The sequence below is a fragment of the Rhinolophus hipposideros genome, assembly GCF_964194185.1.
Source record: "Rhinolophus hipposideros genome assembly, chromosome: 13".
NCBI lineage: Eukaryota > Metazoa > Chordata > Mammalia > Chiroptera > Rhinolophidae > Rhinolophus > Rhinolophus hipposideros.
In genome coordinates this window covers 70,792,049-70,816,770 of record NC_138059.1, presented here as the reverse complement: position 1 = coordinate 70,816,770, position 24,722 = coordinate 70,792,049, and the positions used below count along the sequence as shown (strand labels likewise).

General features: G+C 42.1%; 2 protein-coding genes across 10 annotated transcripts in view; both read left to right on the top strand.

Moving 5' to 3' along the window:
- TPD52 (tumor protein D52) overlaps window positions 1-16,638 on the top strand; it is a gene marked incomplete at its 5' end in the record, with an annotated part of 86,277 nt that extends 69,639 nt beyond the window's left edge. For 2 of the 7 annotated variants that reach the window (XM_081070289.1, XM_081070286.1), the window contains 6 exons: window positions 2,600-2,748; window positions 4,181-4,282; window positions 5,389-5,415; window positions 11,270-11,311; window positions 12,817-12,865; window positions 13,967-16,638. In XM_081070289.1, coding sequence (XP_080926415.1) covers window positions 2,600-2,748; window positions 4,181-4,282; window positions 5,389-5,415; window positions 11,270-11,311; window positions 12,817-12,865; window positions 13,967-14,086 — 489 coding nt within the window. In that variant the 3' untranslated portion in view covers window positions 14,087-16,638. Of the gene's footprint in view, window positions 1-2,599; window positions 2,749-4,180; window positions 4,283-5,388; window positions 5,416-11,269; window positions 11,312-12,816; window positions 12,878-13,966 lie in introns of all 7 variants that reach the window. The other 5 variants (XM_081070291.1, XM_081070288.1, XM_081070290.1 and 2 more) reach the window with 3 other exon arrangements.
- MRPS28 (mitochondrial ribosomal protein S28) overlaps window positions 16,638-24,722 on the top strand; it is a 157,877-nt gene continuing 149,792 nt past the window's right edge. For all 3 annotated transcript variants that reach the window (XM_081070284.1, XM_081070283.1, XM_081070282.1), the window contains exon 1: window positions 16,638-19,882. In XM_081070284.1, coding sequence (XP_080926410.1) covers window positions 19,259-19,882 — 624 coding nt within the window. In that variant the 5' untranslated portion in view covers window positions 16,638-19,258. The remainder of the gene's footprint in view (window positions 19,883-24,722) is intronic.

Sequence of the window (24,722 nt, the reverse complement as noted above, 5' to 3'; positions counted from 1 at the left end):
ACCATAAATGTATGGGTTTATTTCTGGACTCTCAGTTCTATTCCATTGATCCATATGTTTACTCTTATGCCAGGTACTACACAATCTTGATTACCATAGTTTTGTAGTACCTTTCCCACTCGTTATTTTTTATTTATATCAGAGATTCATAATCATGCTCTCCTTTATTCTTTTAAGATACACACACACATAAGGTATATAAATGTATACACACACATATATATTTATTATACAATATGTATTCGATATATTGAACATACAGAATATGTAATATATTGAAGTACACACAGACACACACACAGATGGTGCCCCCAAAAATGTATACACATTTTAAGAAAGGAAAAAGCTGTATTAAAATTGTAATACAATGAATGACGCTAGCATTCATTTGATTAACACCATCCTTTGAGCAAAACATTATTCTTAGTTACCGTAATTCAATTCAACTTCAAAAAGTAGTACATAGATAACATCTTTTAAAATGTGACATTGGTTTGGCACCCCGGTATATTGAATCAAGGAATCGTAGTATTGTATGTATGGTGTGCTAAGTTAGGTATATTAGCTGCACAATCTAACCAACAAAGGTGGGAATACGCTGGTCATGTATTGTTCAGAAATATTTACAGTGGTCTTTTTCCCCCACTTTCATAAGGGGAATTGAGTACTTCAGAGAATGGCAAGGGGTCAAAAACGTACCATTTAAGTCTATTCTTTGATGTGTCTGAAGATTTGGAGTTTGGGGTAAAGAGAGGTTTTGGAAAGCTAAAAGTGAGCAATGAGAAATTTGTCAGTAAACTGACACGTGGAGTCAGAAAACCTTGGTTTAAATTCTGGTTCCTATATTACAAGTTTGATGATTTAGGGCAACTCATTTAACTTACTTTATGTTTAATTTCATTTATCATTCATCCATTATTGCCTTTTTCTTCTCATATTCCACTCTGTCAATGTACATCTTAAAACGTGACTTCCAAAGCTGGTACAATCATGTGAAGCACTCTCTGGCAAACAGAGAGAATTATCTTTGTTCTGGACCTGCATTCTTGTTCATACCATCCAAGAACTACGTTCTACTACTACTTTTTTTCCTTATTTTGGCAGCCAGATTACATTTGATTTATCCTTCTCTCCTTTTTTTTTTTTTTAAGATTTTATTGGGGAAGGGGAACAGGACTTTATTGGGGAACAGTGTGTACTTCCAGGACTTTTTTCCAAGTCAAGTTGTTGTCCTTTCAATCTTAGTTGTGGAGGGTGCTGTTCAGCTTCCAGTTGTTGTCTTTTCAGTCTTAGTTGTGGAGGGCGCAGCTCAGCTCCAGGTCCAGTTGCTGTTGCTAGTTGCAGGGGGCGCAGCCCACCATCCCTTGCGAGAGTCGAACTGGCAACCTTGTGGTTGAGAGGATGCGCTCCAACCCACTGAGCCATCCGGGAGCTCAGCAGCAGCTCAGCTCAAGGTACCATGTTCAATCTTAGTTGCAGGGGGCGCTGCCCACCATCCCTTGCGGGAGTCAAGGAATCGAACTGGCAACCTTGTGGTTGAGAGCCCACTGGCCCATGTGGGAATCGAACAGGCAGCCTTTGGAGTTAGGAGCACGGAGTTCCAACTGCCTAAGCCACTGGGCCGGCCCTATCCTTCTCTCCTTAGCTTGAGTACTATTTTTCTTCACTTCTTGCTCTCTAAAGATTTAATTAGGAGTGAAAACAGTTTACTCGACCGTATATGTTGTTTTAAGGCCATGTTGTTATTGAAATCATAGAAGTACTGGGTACGTCCAGGCTGCGAATATGGCTCCTCAAGCAGCCAAGAGAAGCATTCTTTTCAGGGTCTTGAATATGAACAAATATACTTTAGGGACGTAGTTTTTTCAACTTCCTGGGACAAAAAGTCTCTTCCACACATTGTGGATTTGGCCTTTCCCTCTGTTTTCCTGGTGTAACCTTTTCCTCTACTTGTGAGTCTTTTTCTTTTCTTCGGAGCTTCTGCTTAGAGTTTTGGCTTCCTCGGGTATATTTCAGCTTTCCACAACATCTCATAATCTCACTGTGCCCTACCTGTACCTCAGGGCTTCTTCGTCCAAGTCTTTCCAGCTTCTCCTCCCAATGTTTTCTCAGTTTCTCAAGCTAGATTCTTGAATGAAAAAGAGTCTGCTCAGTCAAGCATCTCTTTTCACATCAGGCATGTCACTGGTTGTTGGCTACAGCATGTGGAGCAGGGGCCCACTTCTAACCACCTAGCGAAGGCTGGTTAGCCAGCATCCAGGGTCAGGGGAGGGGATGGTAGAATAAAATGAATACAGAGTTTCGAGCCCTACGTCTCCAGGAGGTAGCTGAGTAAGGAAATATAGGGAGACGCGAGAAGGCTGAGGACAACTCGAGACGGAAATACATACGAGAGAAAAGAGAAACTCTACAGGACGCGTTATGATTAGCATGTGACCAATTTACTTAACAACATATGATACATTATTTTTAAAGAGACAGATACATGAATCAAAAAAAATGTTTTGAAATAGCTAGAATGGTGCATATAGTTTTGCGTTAATAATCTGAACTTACGGAATGACCTTGCTGTACTCTTACCCCACCCTCTTCCTCGCAGGTAGAAGAAGAAATCCAGACTCTGTCTCAGGTATTAGCAGCAAAAGAGAAGCATCTAGCTGAGATCAAACGGAAGCTTGGGATCAATTCACTACAGGAACTAAAACAGAACATTGCCAAAGGGTGGCAAGACGTAACAGCAACACCTGCGTAGGTCCCCTTGATCATATATGTCTTTCTAGAGAATGTAAAGGACACTTCTGCCCTTTTGTCTGGGGAGGGGAGTAGAAAGGCAGCGAGGATGCTTCTTTAACCTCTCTTTGTACTACACAGGGCACTTTCACCCCAATTCTCAATGTACCTGATGGTGCTCTAACTTTGGGCCTCCACACAGTTCTAGGGAATGGAAAGAAAAACAGCCTCCTGTGAGTCGAAGAAAGAAAATCTAAGTTCCCAAGATGTTGTAGATTCATTCGCGAGATAGATGCACGTGCCACTTAGATCTCAGACAGACCCAGTGGAGTGAGTGGTGAGAGAATCCCAGATAAAGAAACGGGATCAGATAAGTTTTGAGGTCCCCAGCTTCTCAAAATGGGGAGGCAGGATTTGACCAGTCTTTTTTGACCCTGCCTTATACGTCACTGGTGGTAGAGGCTGGCCCCTTATCTTTTTGTCTTTCGCTCACATGACTTTGCATATGGCATCGTCATGGTGCCGTGTTGTTTCCTGGCGCCAGAAGGAGCATGCTTCTAGTAATAGATTCTGAACGCCGTTGTCTGTCTTCTGTGTTCAGTCTCACCTGCTAAGCTGGGAGGGCCGACTGCATCCTGACATGCCAGTGCTAGCGTGCCCACCCCCTTGGCCCACTTTCTACCTATAGAAATAGGCAGTGGGCAAACATGCAGGAAACTATTCTTTGTGGCACCAGAAACTGTATTTGTGTTTAATATCGATCTTGAAAGGATGAGTAAAAATGCCTGAGCATTCCTTTCTATAATGTGGGGCTCTGAACGTCTTTGCAGGAGGTACCATATCCTTTTCTTTGTTTTTGTTTCCCCTTTGCTAATCCCTGGGGAGATGAGAAGGGGGAGGTGGTGAATCATACCTTTGTGTCTTTGTGTCACAGCAAGTATCACCGTCATGTGAAGTATTGTACCTTTTCCGTCCTCTATTGAGAGGCCACAAGTCCTTATTTGGTAGTTCTACAGACACGCAAAATTAAAAAAAATCCTTTATGCTCATACAGTTCATTTAGATAATAAAGTGTACATGGCCCCGACCTTGCTTCTGGCCCCTTTTTAGGAGATAAACTTGTAAAAGGCATGTGAGGAATTTGATTTCATTTTTGTTTTGTTAGGCTTAAGTGGAGAAGGCAAGACTAAGAGGTATAATTTCTTTCAGCCTCTGGCTCACTTTCATCTTTGCTCCATGACTGTTTTTAGCCTTTACCCGGAGTTCCTGGCCTTGCCTTTACAGGCGTCTGTCTTGCCAGCTTCTCAGGGCACCACAAAGATTGTGAAGTGGTGATTAAGGATAAGACGACATGGTGATGCCGAGCTGGTGGTTGTGAAGGATGTTAGACGTTCTAGGAAAAAACAGGTCGGCTTACTTTTCTTTGCTCTGTTTTTATCATTTAACACAGATACAAAAAGACATCGGAAACCTTGTCTCAAGCTGGACAGAAGGCTTCAGCTGCTTTCGCATCTGTGGGATCAGTCATCACCAAGAAGCTGGAAGACGTAAAGTACGTCCTCCATTTTCCTTGCTCGTTAAGTAGCTGAGGCAAATTATTATACACTATACCGCAGTAGCCTTTGTCTCCTGACTGGTTCTGGACGGGGCTGGAACGTGTTCCGTGAGGGCGGGCACGCCTTCAAAGCAGGCCCTGAAACGTGGCCTCCGTTCTTCCAGGCACAGCCATCTCACGGTTAGGCATTAGTGTTCTAAAGGGTCGTCTCCTGAATACATTTAAAGTTGCTGGAAAATTCTGGTTGTGAACTTTTCTCCTTTGAGTGCTTCCTGACTGTACGGGGTAAGTATGTCTCTCGTGGTTGCAAGAGTGTGGTTGTGGGCTGAGCCTGGCGTCTCACTGAGGACGTATCCAGGAGCATATGCCGGCTGGAGCCTTCCTTTCCCTTGTGTGTGGTACGTTCTTACACCACGAGGTAACTACAACACACCCACTTGTGCACTGATCTGCAAGCCATGTCGATATTCGTGCTTAGGCCCAAATCTTGATTTTGAGCTGTTGCTTTTTATTTTGCATTGATATTTTTCAATGAGTCTGCAGAATTTTCCTGGCCAGTTTGATAAAACTGCGTCACAGTGCTTTTGTGTGTCTTGCCCTGCCCCACGCATGAATTAGAATGGTGCTGAAAATGACAGATGGGGTTTAAATTTGCTGTGCTTCTGTTGGCACGAAAGACTTGTGTTTTAAAAACAAAAGCCCTCAGCTTGCATGACTTTGTGTTTTTCATTTGTGGGGAAAGTGGATTTTCCAACCAGAATTTTGTTGGTTGAACAACTTTGGCTATCAGTGTATTATACTTTGTACCCAAAACAGCAAATGACTTGCTCATTATGTTTGGACTGTCGACATTCTGAGCATAACGTAATAAACACAGCTTTCTTGAACCCTTTGACGACACACACACACACACACACACACACACACACACACACCCACACACACCCCTCAGGTGTTCTCATTTCCTTTTAAGCTGACTCGATTATGTAGCACTTCTGAGCTCAGTTAAAACCTTACACAACTTGATAAAAATAGGTGATTTAATTGTTTTAGATTTACCGGAACTTCCTTTCTTTTTTAATGCTTACTCTGGCTTCTTGCAGATTGCAAGCTTTTTCACATTCCTTTAGGTAAGGAGGGTTTAAGCCGTCACTGCCACTCAGCGGTCGTCTCAGACAAGTGTGTTTCCTAGCTTGTGATGCCACATCGGATGGTTGTCTTTGTCTACTACGTAATTTTCTTGCCTTTAGAATAGTTTGCTCTCATGCTATTCCTGTTTTTTAAGGGAGGATTTCTTGTATACCATGGGTAATGGATAAATTAAAAGAAGAAGAAGAAATTGACACTGTGGATCAAGGGATACGGAAAGCACTTTGCCTTTTTTTTTTTTTAAAAGAAGCCACTCTACCATGGCACGCAGAATTCCTCCCTTTTAATGTCTGACTTTGTTTGTTTGGTATTGATGCCTTCATTTCTTTGGTGCTCTTGAAAGGATGGGTCATTCACCTGGGTCCCCATTATGCAATTGTAATAGACTGCATATGTACTGGTAGTCTTCCGTCTAATGCAGGTTACTATGAATTTGTGTGTGTGTGTGTGTGTGTGCTAAAGCAGACATAAGATAAAATATGCTACTGCTTTGCACCTTTGAGTACCTGTTTTACTAGCTTACAGAGTGTACTATTTATTATTTCTTTGCACTAGCTATATTCTTTAACTATGTGTACAAAGAAATTTCATTGTTGCAAAAGGAAAAATAAAGTCGGTTAGGCTAAAAGAGAAAGCACATGAAAAGGATGTCAGCCCAAACCATGCCTTACAGAAGGAACCTTTGTGATGTGGAGCAAACCTTTCCCCTCTTTTCCATAGAGACCATTTATGCAGTTAGTATTTGGAGAAAAGGAAGGTGGAGGAAGGTCTTTAGAATGTAAGCAGGAAGGATAATATAGTAGCAGCCATCTTTGTTCTATGCATGCTAATTGTCTTCTCAAACAGTCACTAGCTGAGGTCTAGCTATTTAATCTTCTTACGTCAGTAAATGGGTACTTAACAGAAAACGCCCTTCTATTCTAGGGACACTTAGGATGTCCCTGGATGTCAGAGTAAGTCATGGGGATTAATCAACTGTAAATGTTGAACCCTTTAAAGCTAAAACTGTGCTTTAAAAGAAAATCAAGAAATCAATTATAGGAGGTGATTCTGTATCTGGTGTTCTATTAAAAATAGCCTCCGTGCTCCAGGCAACTACGACAATTTTATCTAAAGTTATTGGAATTGTGCGAATACGTATTCAGTCACATCACCCTTTCTGCCACCATTAGATTGTCTATTGTGAGCAGGTTCAGAGGCTGTAACCATCAACCAGAAAGGTTCTTGTCCACAGAGACCTTAAAATGCTTGAGTGGATGGAGTAGGGGAAGGCAGTGGGGCCTCGGGACGAGTTAGGAATGGAAGAGCCCTGTTAATCCCTGGTTATGAAGCAATGTTAGATGTGATAGAAACACAAATAGAAAGACAGGTAAGTGCCGTTGAGGAATGACGTGTGTCATCGGTACGCAGCACCATTCTTTCTCTCTACCATTATTAAGAAGATGAAGCGAATGACACACGATGGCACAGTACATGCTGTCTTACTGATTCACCAGAAAAACATGGGGTTATGTTGCTCTTCTCTGGCCACTTTTTTCATTTCATTTCATTTCAAAAATATAATTGAGACGATACTCTCTACCACCTCCAGCCTTGTTTTTCAACATGCTGCCTACCAATATGTGGAAGTTAACGTAAGGTCTTTGATGCAAACTTGGAAATGAAGGACATAAGATTATCTTTTGAAAGCTAAATTTCATAATTAGTTCTTACCAATGAAAAATTGGGTCAAGTCCTTTAAAAAAACTAATTTCTAGGCCAAGAAGTTCTGGTGGTAATCTGATTTAATGTGTTTACATAAAATAGAAAGTATATCAAAACATGTATCATAGAAAACATATAAAGAAAACCACATCTTGTGGATCAGTGAGTCACAGAGGCAAATACTGGCCACCTGCCCCCAAGAACTGTCCAAGAAGAGGGAACTCTAACAGTAGCATCTGAGTGTTTTACTCCCAGCAAGGCCTTTTCTCCTAGGGAAGTAGAGCCGAATGCAGGAGGCCATTTTTGGTTAATCCTGTTAATTCTCCTTTGTTCTGGGTCCTGCTTACCAAGCAGACTGTGGCAATGATTTCATTCTCTGACCGAATTGTGCATATTTTGCTTACCTGAATTGTTAGACTAGTCAACAATTTTTATTTTATGTAGCCAATTAATAAATTAGCCCTTGGTATTTAGATGATCTGTCCTAAGCCGTGGGTGGGTGTGTTACGGAGAAGAAGAAGAAAGGAGAGAGAGAGACAGAGAGAGAGAGAGAGAGAGAGAGAGAGAGAGAGAGAGAGAGAGAGAGAGAGAGAGAGAGAGAGACCTGGTTTTGATGCCCTGAGAATTAGTTGTTTGCCACAGCAAGGTTGGGAGACAGACGTGGGACACGGTGCTTTCACTCTGGGAGAACCTCTGGGGACAACCAGCTTTCCCCGCATGTGGTGTGTTCCTATCCACCCCTCTCCTATTTGCTTATTTCCTACACATAATAGGGTAAGCATTGACTTTATGCCTTAATTTTTTGAGAGAAACTTTAAAAGAAACTTCTTATTTCACTTAGTGCCAGTGTTAAGCATTGGTTTTCATGTTAGTAAAGCATACTGTAATAATTCAGCAGCCTCATGAGTCAAGTATTTTTTGGTTATTTAAGAGGAAGTGCTAATTAACTTTGCCTTTATTTCCAAAAGCCATTTCTCCTTTTTACATGTGTGTGTCTTCATATAAACCTCTAGATATTTTTATTTGTGTGGGGCTCATGAAAGTTATTCTAGACAATTCTGTTTTTCTGAAAATTGCCACCACTTAATGGGGAAAGAAATGATCTTTTTTTTTTTCTCCTCTTGTTAGAGAGTGCCTGTGGACTAGAATCTCAGAAGCCTTAATGAAATTTTCCACCTTTCGTGCCTATATTTCCTAATTTCAGTTACAACAGTTCATTTTTATTCATTCATTCTTTCATTCAGAAGTATTTACTGAATGCTAACTATGTACCAGGAAGTGTTCTAGACATAGGGTTGGAGTTACCAAGCCAAATAACAAGCTGGGTGAAATTTGAAAGCTTTAAAGAATATAATCTCAAGTGAAATAAATGTATGTGTTTCAGTGAAGTCATCTGTGATAACCAAAATGGTGAACAGTTATGTACCAGGCAAGACTATATAGAGTACTTGTGAAGGAGACCTTCTCAGAGCAGTGACAGTAAAGACTGTGCCCCCTTCCGTCCCCCAGGCACTTCCAGCAGTTACTTTGGTTCATCACTTACAATCAAGAGATGACCGTGAGGGCAAAATGGAATAATAATACATAGATAGCTCTTAAAAGCCTGTCTGGTACACAGTCAGCATTCAAACATGTTAAGTATTAACTCTTCCTTTTCTGTGTATACGACTTACTGCTTCCTTCTTTCTCCCTCCTCCCTCGCTCTCCTCCTCCCCATTAATTATTATTAGGGATGGAAAGATCAAATAACTATGTAAGAAACAAAGACGATTTAAAAAAATCAATTTGGCTTTTTAAACGAATCACTTTTCCCGAGTCAGAGTAAATAGAAGATGAAGACACCCTTAGTGAGAATCAGGGTCCCCTCTGGTTTTTCAACCTTTATTCCTCAGGACTTATTTGTTATGCAGGATAATCCTGAATCAATGTGTACCCTGGGTGTTGATTTTACAGTCAACGTGATGCATTTAGGATTCATTTTGTGATTATTCCTTCCACTTGGCCTTTGACCTATGCCCCCTTAACCGGCCTGTATGCTGGTCTAAGGGGCACAGGACCCACCGAACGGCCTTTTATGGGGGTGCTTAGGGACAGTCACTAGAATCAGCTGTGAATTTCTGAAATGCGCACTTACTTTATCCACCTATTTTCTCATTTTGTTGATACTCTTGAATTCAATGTGTGAGTCCCATGGATGAGCAATCTATCACACGTTTGGCCATTCCTCACCTTCATTTGCCAGAATTTGGTAATTTCTGCCAAAATAAATGTTCTTGTCAAAAGTCTTTCAGTTACAAGGAACAGAAAATTATGCAAAATAGCTCACTTAAAAAAGGGAGAATGTGTAGCAGAGAAAGGAAGTTTTTAGAGTCCAAGGAGAGGAAAGGAAGGAAGCAAGTTGTGGCCCCGCTCTGACTAGCCCCGCTGATTGGAAAGCCATTAAAACCAAGGTAGCTTCTAGAAACCCAGGAAACCACTGTTCCTCTCCCTCCCAGCCCTCTTCCCTGCAGGGCCATCTCTCCCTCCTTTCCTCTGCCTCTCTCTGCTTATATTCGGTCCTTTCTTTGGGAACTGGCATTCTCTGCATTTTTGCAGCTGGCACCTGGTCCCCCAAAATATCTTCCTCAAGTTCTTATCCCGACTGACCAGTGGCTGAGTCCTAATTACACTCGGTCTAAGAATCTTAACTGTTTTGACTTTTTATTTTTCTGCATTCAGTCCGCACAATGTGCAGACCACCCCCAGGTTAGCTGTACTGGGTGGAGCTGTACTGGGCCATGTGTCAAATTGATAATGGTGGGGACAGCTGTGGCAGCATGGCTAGTGGGCAGCTTCTTTAAAGGGTTCTAAGGAAGGGCAGGGAATGCTTGGAGTTCTGGCATTGTAAACTAAGAAGGATGATCTTTATTAATCTCTACCCTTCAAATATGGGTCCAGCACACTGCAACAGATCAGACAGAAAAGGAATTAGCAAATTCCTCCCGGGATAGTTTACCCCTGTGATAGGCCAGAGAGAATGCTGAGCTCTGGGGATCTTTTCCTGTGTGATGTACGACCTTAAGTATGAGGATGTCCAAATAGTTTACGGATTCTCTTCACTGCACCAACTGCCAGCATATTTTGATTTATAGCAAGCTCATACTCCATATTATTACATAATGCAAAATGAGATGTGGGGAACTACACTTGAAACACGTTGTCGTCTGTAACAACTGAGTCTGAGAAAACCAAACCATAAACACACACGATATTTAAGTAGAATTGAGAACACATACCTTGGACTGTCCAGTTTACCCAAAGAAAAGATTATTCACCAAAAATGCCGTGTCCGGGATCAAAGTATTGTAAGTGCCGTGGCAGTAACAACAGGACACAGTGACTTTGTGAGCCCAAGAATTGAGGTACTTTTTTTTGTCTTGTGAGGTGGCCTCTATGGGAGCCGGCTGAGAGAAGGTAACCTTGAACCTAAACGGGCAACTGCATTGCCCCTGAGTAAGAAGTTGGTCCTAGTAAAACAGGGGACAGGTGTTATTTGAATGGCCAGTAAGAATGTTTAGTTTAATGGAGATGAAATACAAACGTCTCTTAGTAGAAAATGGATTCTGCTGCTGCTAAGGAGGGATATGCAAATCCCTTAAAATAGGTGTTTTGAAACCTTCCTGTTCTGGTACCAAATAAGTGTTAGAAAGACGGCTGAGGAGACCTTCCTTGGCTTGGTTTGTGCGTGTGTGTACTTGTATTTGTGTGCCTCGTTTTTTTGTTTTTGGTTTTTTTTGAGGGGAGGCGGTGAACACTGAATTAGGAGTCCAGAGCCCACGTTCTTGACTCTGCTGTGATCCTGGGTAAATCATTGAACTTCTGAGCCTTGGTGCTCGATGCCTTGTAGTTTGCAAAGTGCTATAAACATGCAAGGTTGAATCATTAGCTCAATTAACTACGAGGGTTACATTGGCTCAGGAATAGGAGTAAATTATGTGGGAATAACCGTGACTCCCCTCCACCTCAAAAAGTAGGTAATTCTCCCTGGTGCCCAAAGAACAAGCTCCTAGAAAGTGAAGTTTCGCTTGCTCTTTATGTCTAATCACCACTGTACTAACTTCATTTCTGTCTCTTTTTAATGCTGCCTCTTAGTATACGCTCCATTCAACATTCAATTAGCATGCCTGCTATGAGGTAAAGTATATTTTTACAAAATAAAAAACGTTGGTCTTGTGCTTTCTTATTCTTGACTGAGATGTGTACCTTGAGCTGCTGTGAACTAGAATTCTACTCTAAACAAGCTGCATGTTTAACACTGTGTCAGTTTTTAGTTGCTCTTCCTGTAATGTTAGGAGGGGTGGATATGAGCGAGCCAGAGAGCCATTAAGTGTTTGTGGTTTAAAAAAGAATGATTTCTATTTTATTTTCTAACCCTGTTGTTTCGTATCTGAAATCTGTTCGAGACAGTGGACATGACTCGTCTAATAAACCTTTTCATGGGTATAGGTGCCCCACCACCTCTGTCTACTTCAATTTCCTTATACTTCTCTTTTCTCCATCTTCCCCATTTCCGCTTCCCGCATCCCATTATGACATTTGGAGCCAACTGCAACTTAATTCTTCTGTCCTCTTTCATCAGAAGCAGTTGGTACATGTTGTTAGCTCCTCTACTTCTCTAGAGAGGCCGAGGGTCTCTAACAACCTGTGTTTGGCTTAAACTTCAGTGTACATCAGAACTACCTGGAGGGTTTGTTTAAAGCCCCCTGCTTCCTGCCTGCCTCCTCCTCCCACCCCCCCCAAGTGTTTCTGATTTTGTCTCAGGGTGGGACCTGAGAATCTGAATTGCTAACAGCTTCCCTAGAGCTACTGAGGCAGCAGTCTGGGGACCACACTTTGGGAATGGCTGCCCAGCACCACTGTGGGAAGCCCCTGCTCCCGTCTTCACCTTTTCCATCGTGGCAGTAGTAGGAAGGATATTCACGGCGGTGGATAGTATAAAACTTCAGAAACCCAGATGTGAGCGACATAGGTGCTGTGATCTCCCTCATTAATATGGATGAATGTGGGAGGGGCTTTCCATGGGCTCAGAGTGCTTCTGGCAGTCTGGGCAGCTTGGTGAAGAGGCCAGCCATGTGTCTGCACTCCTCCCCTCCTTTTGGTCACTCCTTTCCCATCTGTCCTGCTGCCCTCTGGTAACCAGGACCCCTGGTACGGACCCACCTATAGTCTGCTTGTCAATGTGGGTTGAAGTAGGAATCTTGAACCCACAGGCAAAATAAATTTAAACACAAGTTCTAGAGCATAGTGCCTTCACCCAAATTAAACTGACCCAACGGTGGTATTTCCTTGTACTGCAACAAGTTGGTTTGGGAAGTGACAGAACTGGTGCTTTACCTTGTTTCCTCTTCACACGGTACTTGACTGTCTCTGTATCTCTATGTCTAAGACTGGCCTCTTGTGATTCGTGGAATCACAAGCATCATTGTAGAAACCTTAGAACAGAAGTGGATCGTTGTACAGAATGGTACATATGTGTGTGTGTCTGCACCTGTGGTACAGATAAATACATCTGTGCTTTTGCTGATTGAGAATATTGGCCAAGAGGAATTAGTCAACTAACGATGTTTTCAAAACTGATGGATTTTTGTTTTTCAGTGTTTGTGATTTTACTACTTTTTTTCCTCTCTCTCTCTCAATAGAAACTCCCCAACTTTCAAGTCATTCGAAGAAAAGGTTGAAAACTTAAAGGCAAGTAGAGAGGTGAACAGCTGTTTGTTTATCTTCCTTGGTGTCTTAACCTTCTTTGGTTGTGGGTAAATCATTCAAATTACTGTTTCATGCTAAAAATATTTAAAGAACTTTAACAACTTTATTCTGTATATTATTAATGGATATTTAAGGATATTTAAGGTGCTGTGTATTCTCATTCAGTTTTTCTGAGTATGTTAGAATGCATGATGGCATTTTAAGTGCTGAAAAGAAATGTGTAATTTAAAATACAGTAGCTCTTAGAAGTGTGTGCTGCTCTTGCGTGATTCATTTCAGGTTAGTTACCTGTCCTCCGGGAAGAGAGAGCATAGATACATCAGTGTTGTTACGTATGAAGAGACATGTGTAAGGATTTTGAAAGCATAAAATATTGTACAAATGTAAGGCAGATCTATTCATTCAGACACGTGTTTATTGACAATTTCAGGCCAGATAAGTTGGTGTGTAGGAAGCACCTGGAGAGCTTATTGAAGTGTAGATTTCAGGTCTGTAGACTGAGGTAGGGAGGCAGGTCTCTGATTCTGCATTTCTAACAAGCTCCCAGGTGAGGTGGAGTCTGTAGGTCTCTGCAGCGAATTCTAAGTATGAATAACAATGGGTTAGAAAGCTGACACTGTAGCAGAACACATGTTGCTTTCCTTTGTTGCTTTCCATTGTTGTACTCAATCATGTTTCATGCATGAATGTAGCTGAATGTGCAATCTGATGGACTACAAAGTTATCCAAATATTAAGAGAATTCAATAGATATTTTATTATTTTTTATTTTTTTCAATAGATATTTTAGAATAATAGGCCTTAAAGAATTCTTCAGACAAATTTCCCTGTGCAGAACAATGAGCAGATAGGGGAAAAGAAAAGGGGCAGAATTTATCAATCTGAACATTTCAGCAGGGAAGACTGCATGTTTTTCTATATAAGTGCACTGAATTCTCTACATATATAATAATCACTGAGCCATTGCGTTCCTATTTGCTCTTCAAAGTCAAATTGGACTTACTTTATGCAGAGTCAGCTAAGTTTATGTTTCATGACGTCTTGAAGTTTATGGTGCCTTTTCCTTTTTGAACTTGTTTTAAAGTCTAAAGTAGGGGGGACCAAGCCTGCCGGCGGTGATTTTGGAGAAGTCTTGAATTCGACTGCAAATGCTAGCACCACCGCCACAGAGCCTCTTCCAGAACATACAAAGGAGAGTGCGTGAGATTCCTACCTTGGTTCTGCTACCCACTGCCAGATGCTGCGAGCGGGATCCAGGCACATCTTGTCAACATTCATTGCTGTGAATTTCCACCCCATGTGCTTTTCTTTAGCTTTACATATTCCTTTGACCAAATAGTCTGTGGGTTGAACAAAATAAATGTATCTTCACCTCTGTTCCTGGGCACCCGTTCATATGCATTTAAGGCCCTTTATTTAGGAAGCACGGGTAGTACCTGGGGACCCTCACTAGAATGATCTGAGAAGCTGCAGGTTGTCATAATGGCTTTCTTCCTTTACAAAGTGGCTCTGGATTGGGGATGCCAGTTTGATCTTTTCTATATGATTTTTTTCCGTCTTTGATCGTCTGTATATTTGATTCCTAACTAAAGTTGTTCTTTACAATTTTCTGAATCCTGGTTATTGAATGTTTGGACATACTTTTGTTTACCTCCAAGGGAAGGACTACCAGGTACAAGATATATTTTTGAACATTGTTTTGGTGTAAGCTATCTTATATCTTGGTTGTCTGAAGACACCAGACTAAATAAATGAGCACTACATCCCATTTGTTATCGTTTAGTGAGTGATGATATGTACAGTAGCCAATTCCTAGGTGACTGGAGAGTGGGACCCTTTTATCCTTGCTTGTGACAGTAATCATCGTGTATTCGTTCTTACGCCAGTTATTTATGTCAACTGATTTTCGCCAGATTAGAGTTCACCAGAGTAAACTGCAAAGGAACATTCTGAACCAAGCATATTGTATTATTAGTAGGTTGAAATAGGAATACTCTCATCCAATGCTCAATTCAAAAGTCTGAAAATTTTTTACATCTAGGTAGCTGTCAAAAATGCTGAAATCACAATCACCTCTAGGGAAAACACTGCTGTTTCCATTTAATTCATTTAGCACCATTTTAAATAGGAAGCACACCGTTATATGACTGATACAACTTGAAAAAATTTTATAACAAGGGGTTGGTGATAACTCCAGAGGATTTAACGCATTCATGAAAATCAACTCGTCATTTTCTACTTGTATGTTTCCAGTGTGTGAGAAATGATTAAATGATTCTGTAGACATCACCCCCAACTTCGAAAACTGAGTGTCAGGGCTGAACTCACCAAAGCCTCCTGCAGTAACGGCACAGAGGCCATGTACTCTGTCAAATTCTAGTGGCTACTTACTCATCACCTTCCCCTTATGCTGTGTATGGTCATGGCCTCAACACTGTCTTTGCTAGTTATCAAGTTTCAAGTTGTGATTGTCTTATTATTGTTTATGCCAAATGTTCACTGCCAAGCTTGGAGTGACCTAAAGCATTTTTAAAAAGCATGACTAGATGTACTCCGTACGTTATCTTAGGAAAACTAAATTTGAAAAGCCACAAGTGTTGGTTGTTATAAAATAACATGCTGCCATTCTTGATTCTGAGAGCTTATGTGAGCATTTCAGGTGCATTTGACACTCTGCTCTATTACATATGAGAAGCTTAATAAATTCTGTATATCCGTAGTATAGGTCTCAGTATTTATTATGAGACCAGTGGAAACAGCTTGTTGTATTGAATAATCAACTGGTGTCCTATGCTTTAAAATACGGCACTTTTTTACCGTCTACTTTCAACACTGCTTCATGGTATCAGACTAATATATTATAAATTATTTCCTTAGAAAGGATTTAAGGCAAAGGTAGTTGAAGCATTGGCCCGAAGGAGTGAAGCTATAAATTTTTTTAAAATAGAAATATTGTGGTTATTCAGCATAACTGTTAAGTTATATTTTTCTACCAACTATGTAGTCTTTCAGTTTTTTATCACTGTATCTCTTTATCACATTGTTTCTTGAGCATCCGGCCCTTTTTACTATCTTCACAAGGCAAAATGGAGTAAGATGGCAATTTTTTCAGTTGAGTGAAATATCCTGAAATCTCTAGTTTGTGGGGAGAAATAATAGAAATAGGGGTGGAAAATGGGATGGGTGTTTGTGGGTACTGGTGATGGCTGTGAAAGAAGAAATCAGAGAAATCATGTAATCTAAAAATGATTTAATCTATCGTAAAGTACTCTGCCTCTTAAAAGTAGTCAACAGTAGAGGGAGATGAATTTAGAAAAATAAACATGGATTTAGAAATATTATTCAAAATGGTCTTTGTGGAAGATTCAATGTTTTGAACTCAGTTACACTTTATTATGTTTTCTGTTTGATGCTATAAAAAAACAGCAACTTGAGGGTGAACTCTCAGATATTCAAGGATTCAAGAAATGTCAGAGAATAACCCCTGAAATTGTCCCCTTCTTACAAAGACATGGCCCATTGTTATGGAGTTTGTGGGAAATAAAGCAAAAATTCTTATGCTTATGAGACCAAAGTAATCAATGGAAGAGAGTGGAACTCACTGGATTATCACTTAGAAACTCAAAGAAACTACTGAAAAAAAGAAAAGGCATGTTTAATTTGGAATCACTATTTCTGGATTTGTTAATCAAGAAATGCACTCTGTCTATATTTCTTTTGTATAGTATTTGAAAACAATAAAAATTCTGAAATTTGGGTGTGGGACCTTTTGTATTACCTGTCTGTTGAGGAAAGATGTGATAACTCCTCTCCTGACCCTTCGCATCCTGGATGTGGAAAAAACCACAAGCAGCTATGTGGATTCAGTGTATCAACAAAACAGAGGGCTGCGTGCTGACTACCTCAGGGCATTTGTTAGTGACTATTTGTTGTCTATGTGCCAGAGGAAATGCTACAGGCCATATGTCAGGATCACGTGTTTTCATCATAGCTCTTGCGACCCAGATGAAAAATTAAATTTTTGCCCTTAGTGAGGAGACATTTTGCCATTCATTAGTGACTGTCCCATTGTAATTGGACTACTTATAGAGACCATGTTGGATTACAGTTAATATAAAGCGTCACTTTTAAGTAAAACTGCAAACCTTATATTTCACGTTTTGTATTGTTCTGAACAACAACAAAAAAAAAAGCCAAAATAACTCAATCATAGTTTATAAGCCACCAGAGGGCAGGGCCTGCATGTGCCTGTCACCTGCCAGGGTTTCATACTTAAATGCTATTTGGCAACTAAAATTCTTGCCAACTCTCATATGTAATTTTGATGTTGCTCAGTTTGGCTGGCAGTGTGATTATTTCAATGTGGCAGTTTTCCTAGCACCTAGTGAAAACCAAACACAATTTTGTTGTTGGGATATTTTTAAGTGGGTAATATCTTTCACTTTAACACCCTCTATTTCAATGGACTTCAAAGTTCCCCCTTGGTTCCTAGGATTAATTCTCTTCTTTTCCAGGTCGACTGTTTTGTAGTGTTCCCTTCTTCCATCTCCTTAAATGTTATTGCTTAGCCCCACTCATCTTCTACATGATCTTAATGACCTTATTCATCGTATGGCTGGAAAGACTGTCTTTAGAGTAATACGAATATCTCCCCAATGTATTGCTAGCCGTGTCCTTTTTTCCAGGTTTTCATGCATGCTTAAGGGGCATGAATGTCTCATTACCTCCTGGTCACCTCCATATAGCTGCTGTTTATTGAGCTTTCAGTACGTGTTGGACACTGTATACCCATGTCCCTTAGTATTTTACTCAAAGACATGGCAGGGTCACTCTTTTACAGATCACAGCCAGCAGACATGGAGCCAAGACTTGAACAATCTGTTACTTTCCTTGCCAGCCGCCATTACTAATATTTTTACAAAGCGTAGTAACAATTTGAAGCTATAGAGGAGACAAAAGGACGTATAATAAAGAAGGAAGGGATGGTCCAAGGAGTAGAACAGGATCAGAATCCCTGTGGTGCCCTGAAGATGTTAAAACGCTGCCTTCCGATTTGATGTCACAATTGGGGCTTGCGTAGGCAAGAACAAAGTGTGCAGACATCTCTTTGTCAATTTGCCGAGTCCTTTACGTCTCTCTCATTTGGTGCTCTACCAAAGGCAGAAAACTAAGCATACCTTGAAGTCGGTTGAAACACACTTGTTAAAAATGTGAGGATTTGTCCCAAAATACCCGTTGTCACAATTTTCAAGGACTCTACCAGCTGGCTAAGGTAAGACATGAACATCGTACATATAGTGAATTCTAAGAGCTGGGACGTTAGTAATCCTGTGTATCCTGTAGCCAGATATAGATAAGTTTACACAGCACTGTGTTAATTTAACACAGGGCCTAGTAATTTGTTTTTACAAGTGAGGAAGCCAAATTAACAGTAAGTTGGTTTGCCTGAGGTCAGGATTCGAGTCAGGACTAGAACTACGGGTTCTTAAGGTCACCGGCCAACGCTCCCACTTTTCCTTGAACGGAAGTAGAAGCAGCAACAGCCACACAGGAAAAGGCAAACATGTCTTAGGCAAGACCTCATTCATGGCCAAGGGAAGTAAATGGTGTAAGTGCCAAGACCGGAGCACTTACCCGGAGTAGAATTTATGTGGAGCCCCTTACTGAATTTGTAAGGCTCGCCTTACAGTTGGCTAGTAGTCAATCTGTGTGTGTACGTGATTCACGCAGTTACACACCATTCCCAAGTTACTGTACTTCTAGTGTTCCGTATTTTGTCTTAAAATTTAAAATCCGCGGTCAAAGGGCTCATTGAAACGGGCTGTGGTCATATATAAAAATTCCTTCTTTCAAACTACTTGCAAATGAATTGGGGTGTGTTCCACCGGCCCCCGAAATGACTGATTACATATAAACAATTGCGTAACTAATCAATACAAAATTACTGGATCGAAGAGGGACGGACAGCTTCATTGGGCGGGTCGGGCTCGGTTTTGCAGAGTGGGGGCCACTCTGGGAAGGAAGGTTGTTGGCAAAGGCAGACAGCCGCGGGGGCCTCCGGGGGCGCCTACTTAGGCACATGCCGTAGTTCTGTCCGGAATGGCGACAGCGGTTCGGAAAGACGTTCTGTCCCGTGGGCGGGCTGACCACGGAAGAGGCGAGGACCAGCTTGCATCGGAGGGCTCGGCGCTGTTGGAGCCCCCAGTACACGACGTGCCCGGTGTCGGGGACCCCACAGCGACATGCCCGTTACAGAGGCGGGAGAGCAGGCGCCAAACAAAACTGTCAAGTACAATGGCACGTGAAGAAGCGGTCAAGCGGAGAGAGAGAACCGGGGGAGCCCGAGGGCGTGCATTTGCGGCTCCAATTCCGAACAATGAAATCAAGGAGAACCTGCGATCTGCGCAAAGACGTGCAGAGCGACGGGGGAACGAGCCCTGCAGCCACGTGGGGCAGACGCGGGGGCGGCGGGGCCAGCACGTGTCGCATTGTCAGAATTTACAGCCAGGACAGGCCCAAGGGATACCAGGGAGGGCGCAATTCCCGAAGGGAAAAACGCTCTCCACGCAAAACGAAGCGGAGGGCGGCCAGTGGAAGACCTCGAGCCCATCACTTAACCCACCGACGTCACTTTCAGCCTCTCCCACACCATTCTGCGCGTGCGCCGACCAGGCCACGCCCACCACGCATCAGTGCTTTGCGGTATAAGGGCGGACCTTCTGTTGCTCCACCCGTGACCTGCGCGCTTGCGGAGAGGTTAAAGGTCAGAGGTTCTGGAGCCATCATGGCAGCGCTCTGTCGGACCCGTGCCATGGCTGCCGAAAGTCATTTCCTGCGAGTGTTCCTCGTCTCTCGGCCCTGTAGAGGCGCAGGCACTGCAAGTGGCAACGGGAGCGACAGTGCCGAGTCCACCGAGTCTGGAACGCGCCCTGGCGGTTTCGCGAGCGCTCTGGAGCGTCACTCCGACCTGCAGCGGAAGGCGGAGCTCGGACGGATGAGGGTGAGTCGCGGGAGCTGTGCCAGTGACGCGGTAGGCGGGGCCGGGAGTCGGGACGGAGCCCGGCGTTGGGGGCGCGGCCGAGAGTCGGGGTCGGACGCCGGCCTTGGCGGTGGAGCCGGCAGTCTGCGCGGAGCCCGTGGCAGGGGCTGGATCCGGGGGGCGGGGCGGGGCCTGGTGTGGGGGTGGGACCAGGGGGCTGGGGCGGGGCCTGGCGTAGGGGGTGGGACTGGGGGGCTGGGGCGGGGCCTGGCGTAGGGGGTGGGACCGGGGGGCTGGGCGGGGCCTGGCGTGGGGGTGGGACTGGGGGGCTGGGGCGGGGCCTGGCGTAGGGGGTGGGACAGGGGGGCTGGGGCGGGGCCTAGAGTAGGGGGTGGGACCGGGGGACTGGGGCGGGGCCTGGCGTAGGGGGTGGGACCGGGGGGCTGGGCGGGGCCTGGCGTGGGGGTGGGACCGGGGGGCTGGGGCGGGGCCTGGCGTAGGGGGTGGGACAGGGGGGCTGGGGCGGGGCCTAGAGTAGGGGGTGGGACCGGGGGACTGGGGCGGGGCCTGGCGTAGGGGGTGGGACCGGGTGGCTGGGCGGGGCCTGGCATAGGGGGTGGAGCAGGCCGAAGGATGCGTCTTGCCTACCCACTGGTGGGCCACTTGGAGCAGAGGGCGCGTGGTTGCTGTTTTTCTTTCATTTGTTGTGTTTCTGTGCGGCATTTACATGCTGCGCCGGCGGTGTCCACACTCCTTGGCGCGTGTCTTCCTGAAGCGGGCGCTGCCAGTCCAGGGCGAGTCCTGGACTCGGAGGTGAATTGGACTCACTCGGGAGAGGCTGGGCTCTCGCTGTTCTTGTCTAGGCTGTAGCTCCTGCGTGGAGCTTGCTGCCTGGCGTGCAAGGTTCTTCATAAATATGTGTTGATTCAGTGGATAGGTGGGGAGAATTACTGTCTGCAGTTGAACCTGTCAGCGTTTCACTTTCCTGTAAGCGACTGTCGCGCAGGGCGGCTGTCCGGGGGCCTGTGGGGTCTCTGGGCCCGCTCCCCACATAAGAACGCAGGACATGGTGAGGCCAAAAAGGAGCACCCACGGAGCCATAGGTAGGGGAGTCACACCACTATATTCTCGCTGGCCGCTTCTGCCTCTGCAATCTGTGCTTGCCAGCTCAGCCACCACCGTCTTCCTAGCCCCCATTTCCTGCTAGCGTAGTCACCGCAGTTACATTAGTGGCCAGTGGCTCACTGGTTACAGCTGGCGGCCAACTAGCCACAGCTGATGGCCATCCAATCACAGTTGATGGCCATTCACTACCTGAGCCAGCACCTTTCCAGGTGAGGCCGAGAGCCTGGAAACTGCACTCCTGGCTCTGTCCCCACACGACTTTAAAAAAATTCCCATCTGTTTCAGGCAATACATTGGTCAAATATGATAGAATTACTAGACAAATGAGGTGGAAGAAATAGACGTAAATGAAAGCCAGATTTTTTTAATCATTCGAGTCAACAGACATGAAATTGGATGTCTGGCAATATTAAGTTATTTAAAAACACTCAATTTCTGTATTTACTTGTATTACTTCTAATCAGATCCCTGAAATCTTTTTTCAGTTTTTTTTTTTTATTAGTTTCAGGTGCACAAGACAAAGTAATACTTAGACGTTTATCATTCATTATGCACATTTTTTTTTTTTTGACTCTCCCAGATAGTTTAATAGTAACAGGAACAAAGATGACGCGAACCCCATCAAATGAAACAGTACTATTTTCATTCAATTGATCGCAAAGTGTCTTCAATTAATAACTTGGCACTTATTTAAAAGGTTTAACAGAGGTGAAACCGAAACATTTTGTACCAACACGTCATGAAATAACAGCATTTTCTTTTGTTTAAAATAACTTAATACACTAGAAAAAATATGGCAAATATAAATAATTTGTTTTCATGGAGAACAAATAGTTACAAAGCTCAACCGCGTACCAAAGTTCAGTTAAAAGAGCTTTTCCTCTTTCTTGTAAATTAGAAGGGGGGAAAAAAAACTAAGGAGGCTTTCTAGAGAATTGGGATACAGATTCTTTAGTCCAGGGTACCCCAATTTAAACAGCTACATGAATTGAAACAAAACAAAACAAAAAAATTACTTGAATATACACCTTTGTGAGATAAAATGCAAATGTTGAAAGTCAACCATCAGTTCACACATTATAGCCAAAATAAACTTTGTTCGTGTGTATCAACATATTTTACACAAACCTAGTGCCTGTATCTAGCTGGGTGTTTAAGGTGAGTGCATTATGCACATTTTTAAATCCAACAATGGGCCACCTGAGATGTTATTTCTCATGTATAATTATTTAATCATAGAACTGTATAAATTTAATTCCAATTCAAATCAACAAATATTAATATGTACTCAGTCCCTCCCTCTGTGTAAGGCATGATGCAAGGAATGAAAGGAGTAAATGAAAACATGACCCCTGACCTCCAGGAACTACAATCCAAAAAACAGAATGAAGCAAATTCACAAGAAAACAAATTCAGTTTAATATAGAGTGTGTGTACCATAAAGGTAGTACAAAACAAAGCGCCCCCAGACGTCCAAAGGAGTTTCATGTGGTTTGGTGACATGACAAGGGCCTAATAGAAGAGGTCGCTTTTACAACTGAACTTGCAGGCAGGGACGCTAAGTCCAGGACAAAGAACAAAGTAACGAAATAGGGATTTATTTAGGGAACAGCAAACTGTTTATGTTCCAAAAAATTTTTTAATAAGAAACCATGTTTCAAATGAAATTTTACATAGAACCCCAACATATATATAACATATATATAACATAAATGTATTACTTTGTTGGCATAGTGTATTTTATGAGTTAAAACTGATAGCATTTACTTATTATTAGGTCAAAAATGTGAAATGAACATTCAGTTATTTTGATAAAAATCACAAATTGATATCAGGAATGAGGGGTAACAACCTCAGTCGTCTCCAATTTCTGTATTTTGTTTTCACTGCCCAATATCAAGAAAACCCACTTACAATAATATCCCACATGGGTAACGGGGCGAGGAAACGGGCACTGTCATGCATTGTAAATGGGAATGGGGTACAAACAGGCCACATCTACCAAAATACAAATTGTGTGCACACTTTGTCCCAGTATATATTCCATAAATATTCAACAAAATACAAATGCTCACTGTAGCACAGTCTGTATTAAAGGGGGAAAAAAGAAAAACAGAAAGAACCCAGAAGCTCATTAATTCCTGGTTAAATAAATTACACTATATCCACACCATAGAATACTAAGCATTTTTTTCAGTGAGGTTGGAAAAAATACATACATTACTAAAAAATTAGAAAGTAAAAGTTGCATAATGACGAAAAAAATAAAAATAAATAAAAATGTGTATAATGATGCAAGTTGAAATCGTACCCATTAATTTAATTCTTATCCTGAAAGTGCAGACTGGTGTGTCTATACATGCATCTGAGAGGTAAGCGATATCCAGTAAGAGCCAAGCGAGTTTTCCTTAAAAGGAACTTTCCCCTGGTAGTGGGAATTTAATCAAGGGCAGTTCATCATGAATTCCTTATCCTAAAATTTCAATGAGGTTACTACTTACAGCGATCTTAAGTTTCAGTGACCTGAAATGCCATTATTCTGTATGCAGGTTTGTGGGTGCCCTCGCTCCACTCACCTAGCCACCTCTTTTCCTTTGGTTCATTACTTTTAATATTGGTTTATGCAGCTGCCTCTTTAACTAGTGTGTGTTTGTGATGGTAGGGACCAAGCCCTTTTCATTTTTGTAACCAACGTAATACATCATTTATGTATAGAGCACCTGGTGAAATATATTTTTTAAGTCAGATACCTTTTCTTCCCTTCCTTCCACCTTCAACCCTCTTATGTCAGTAGAGATTTGTTGACGCTGTTAAGCTCATTGGAAACTGTGTTGCAACCTGATCCCCTAACTTATAGCCACCAGATGGCGACAGTTGAGCCAAGAATTGGTTTTCTGCTTTATGAATATTACTGTTTCCTAACGGTAGAGGGTGGCATATTTAGCACTTTGAAAAGATAAGGTTTGTAAGAATTTAATGCCATGCAGTATTGTTTTAAGATGGCGAATAACATTTTACTATGTTAGCGTATTTATGTAGAATACTAATGTTACACAGTTTATAGTTTCGTTTTAGAGATATATTAGATTTTATGCAATATTTTTTAAATGTTATTTCTCTCTTGAATATAAGTGAATATTCTTATTGCTATTTTTTTATTTTAAAATGCTGGACTATTCCAGGAGACAGTATTTAAATCAGATATTTTGTCTTTTCAGAATATTGGGAAAATCCGAAATATAGCTTATGTAAAGTATTTGTTTCAACATATGGGAAAAAATTCTCGTATTTTTAGTACAAGTTTTAAGTCTGCTAAATACATATAGTAGCAATATTATATAGTTTTATTTAACCACTTGTTTTTTCACTGGTTTTATATTGACAATTTTAAAAACTATACCAATGTTTTATAAACTAATATGTAAAGGAATGTTGAAAAATATTTCTGGTTTTAACCATGGTGTCCCCTGGTTTTTACATTATTAGAATTCTAGGAGACTTATCTCTGAGTTAGTAATAAAAATCTTCTGAAATGTTTAGTTTCACAGTGGAGCCTAACATTTTCAAAGCATGTTTAGAGGAAATGACCAGTTAATATAAAAACAATGAAAGAGTGTGTTGAAGTAGATATAAATCTCTAGGGAAAGTAGGTTTTTATCAACACCAATAATATGCTTATATAATACCATACATTTCCTGAAAGAAAGTGAACATATTCCGTGTGTATTTGTTTCAT